This window comes from Humulus lupulus, chromosome 5, assembly GCF_963169125.1.
Source record: "Humulus lupulus chromosome 5, drHumLupu1.1, whole genome shotgun sequence".
Classification (NCBI taxonomy): domain Eukaryota; kingdom Viridiplantae; phylum Streptophyta; class Magnoliopsida; order Rosales; family Cannabaceae; genus Humulus; species Humulus lupulus.
The window spans coordinates 228,990,033-228,993,144 of NC_084797.1; the positions used below are offsets into that span (position 1 = coordinate 228,990,033).

The 3,112-nt window shown below is 37.7% G+C and overlaps 1 protein-coding gene across 1 annotated transcript; it reads right to left on the reverse strand.

The window, feature by feature from the left end:
* Positions 1–313: 313 nt before the first annotated feature.
* LOC133778312 (molybdenum cofactor sulfurase-like) lies at positions 314–2,678 on the reverse strand. Its single transcript, XM_062218197.1, has one exon. The coding sequence runs from the start codon at positions 2,312–2,314 to the stop codon at positions 590–592; it is 1,725 nt and encodes a 574-aa protein (XP_062074181.1). The 5' UTR covers positions 2,315–2,678; the 3' UTR covers positions 314–589.
* Between the last annotated feature and the right edge of the window lie 434 nt (positions 2,679–3,112).

The window sequence follows — 3,112 nt, forward strand, 5'->3', positions numbered from 1 at the left end:
CTAATTCACAATAATTTATGACCGTGTATATTGTAGCTATTTAGAGTATCTGCAAATTTTCAGAAAAATCCAAATAGTTTAGAGTACCGAAAACTAGGTTCAAACATGTTGCTTTCCACGCGCATAAAAAAAATTAGTCATGCATGCAACAACGTGTTTGAACTTAGTTTTCGGTACTGTAAACTATTTGGAATTTTCTGAAAATTTGCAGATGCTCTAAATAGCTATAATATATATGGTCGTAAAAAAAAATCACGCCGAAAACTGCTCACAGGTCAAGAATACTGAGAGTCTCACCGATACGGGGTAGGGCTTAAAAGTGAAGTTTCTATCAAAGAATTCCCCAATTTATATATATTTACCAAAATTATAATTATAATGGTCCAAAACACAAGAGGCACCGGTGCTCCCATTTTTAGGAGAGTACCGGACAACTCCCAGAATGATATATATAATTTAGGCTATAAATATACTCCGATCCCATGTAATGGAGCGAAGAATCCTTCAAACAATGATAATAATACTAGTAATGAAATAAAGAAAAAAGAATGAAAGAATTGCTCAACTTAATTAAAACTTGTTCCACTTCTCACACTTCGATTGTAGTTTGATTAAGAGCCAAGTATCTCCACCTCTCCTTCTCCACATAATCGGCGTCCAAAAATCTCGAAACAAAACCCCAAAGCCTGTAAATGTCATCAAAATTTGTGATCAGGCCAATACTAGCCATCACTACACAAATCCCACATCGCTCGCGTTTATCACTTTCCTTGTTCACAAAACCCGTCTTTTCTAGCCTTAACTCCCTTTCTTCTTCAATCTTATCCTCGAACCAAAAATTTTGAAGAAAGCCACAGCTCAAAGAAATGTTGTTACGGTCAGCAAGCTTCTGAACCAGTGCTGGGTCAACCTTCTCTCCTTTCCAGTCAAACAAATTGAATGCAACACTCGGTCCTCTGTCGTAGCCAATTTTTGGGCCGTAGATTCTGATCAAGGAATGCCCATTTTCTGAATTGGGATGTTTTAGCCTACTCAATGCATTTACTACCCAGTTGATTAAGATTCTTGCTCTTGTGCTTATCAAAACTAGTCCCAATGAATCTGCATGATCCAAACCTCTACATTCATCATCAATTTCCGACTTTTTTGACTCAGAAAATTCATCTTTTCTTAATGGGTTTTGGACGAGGCTCACTATGCCAATAGTTGAGGCCGGTGTCGAGTCGTCTAGGATCGAAGAAGTTGTTTTCTTGACAAACAAACACCCGAACCCAGATGGGTTTTCCCCAAAGACTTTGAAGAATGAGCAGATGAGAAAATCTGGTTGGAACAGAGAGAGTCCTAGGGTTTCCATGTCTTTGGGTCCCAAAGCGCAAGCGTCGAGCAAAACATGCCACCCATTCTCTCTAGCCAGACTCATCCATAGATATGAGTAGCGAGAGCCAGTCATTCTCGACTGAAGTGGGAAAACGAACAACCCCTTGTTGTTTTTATTACCTCTCATTAATACCATCTTCCTTAGTTTTTTGCTTTGGAGTTTCATATGGGGCCAAGAGAACTCTGCCGAGTTGACTCGGGCACCTCTTTTCTTTGAGCTTTCAACCATGGCTTCAACTCCCTCGCTCTTGTAATCATACACCGTGAGAAGATTTCGATTGGACTGAAAAGGGTATGAGTCGGCGAGTAGTTTGAAAGCAGAGGATTGGTTGGAAGTGAATACCATGAAGTAATCATCTTCTGAAACATTCATAAAAGCCATGATTCTCTTTCTTAACTTGAGTTCAAGCTCTGGTTCTTGGCTCATCATGGCTCTGTTAAAGACCATCTGGGATTTCAAGCTCACCGCTTTGTAACAGATATCAAAGAAGTGGGATTCATGGAAATCAAGTAGCAAAGGAGTATAGCTCGAAGAAGACGCCATAGCTGGATCAAAACGACGTCGTTGTTGTTGTGAATAGGAGAAAAGGCCAATCCCAACGTAATCAAGACAGACATGGCTCTGAAGATGTTGATATTCATGCGATCGAATTTGATCAGTTTGGTGAGTTTGAGAGTACAGAGGAAAAGCTTTAACGAAATAAGAAAATGATTCCCTTAAGCCAGGGAGAGACTCATGGTTTGTGAAATATGGAGTAATGTTCGGTAGAGACGAAAGTGTTGCCATGGTGAAATGGTACTGAGATGTTGAAGCAGTAGTAATGGTGGAGCTAGTACTGGTTGGTGATTTGGGAGAGTGAAGAGAAACAAAACTTGGCGCCCTACAACAGCCATGGAAGCAAGCTTCTGAGGCTTCTCCAATGCAAGGCGAGTTCATTTTCTTATTCTCTTCTTCTTTTTTTAATTTCTCACTTTACTCAAAACTCATTTATTATCACTTTCTTTTCTTTTCTACTTTATTTTATTGTGTATTTTGCATTTGGGTCCCTATGAAATTTTCTACACATTATTAATTGGTGTTTGAACCTAATAAAATTAAAATGTCTTAGTCAATGGGGGTTGAGGACAGGTTGTCCTCAAGGGCTTCACATGATCATAATTCAATAAGACATTTTTTTCCCATCAAATTGACATAGTCAGTTTCCATGATTCACTGTTGTTGTTCTTGTCTATTATATAGCCTATGAAAGAAGTGTAAGTAAAGTAACATGTAGAGTATGTTAGGCACGATAAAATGATCACAAAGATAATATTACCAAATAAGTGAATATATAGGTATATATATATATATGATTGTAAAATAATTTATAAACCATAAAATGTTGATGAATTTTTTGTGAATATATAAGTAATATTTAATTGTACATGTAAATGTAAATGACTAGAATGGGTCAAAGGAAGGATGATACACATGGTACACACATGATAACAATCACACCTAAAACGTAATGTTTTGGACTCTTCTTGAAAAGAAAAAAAACAAGTATAACAACATAAAAATATTAGATATTTTTGCCCCAAATATAACTACTATTTTAGGTATTTCTCGGAGGTTAATGCCTTGTTAGCAATCCCAGACACATGGTCAAAAACCACCTATTTTTCGAGAAGTCTTTGAAGGCTGACGCCACATCAATCGCTCCCAAGCATGTAGTTGGAAATCGCTCGAGCATCT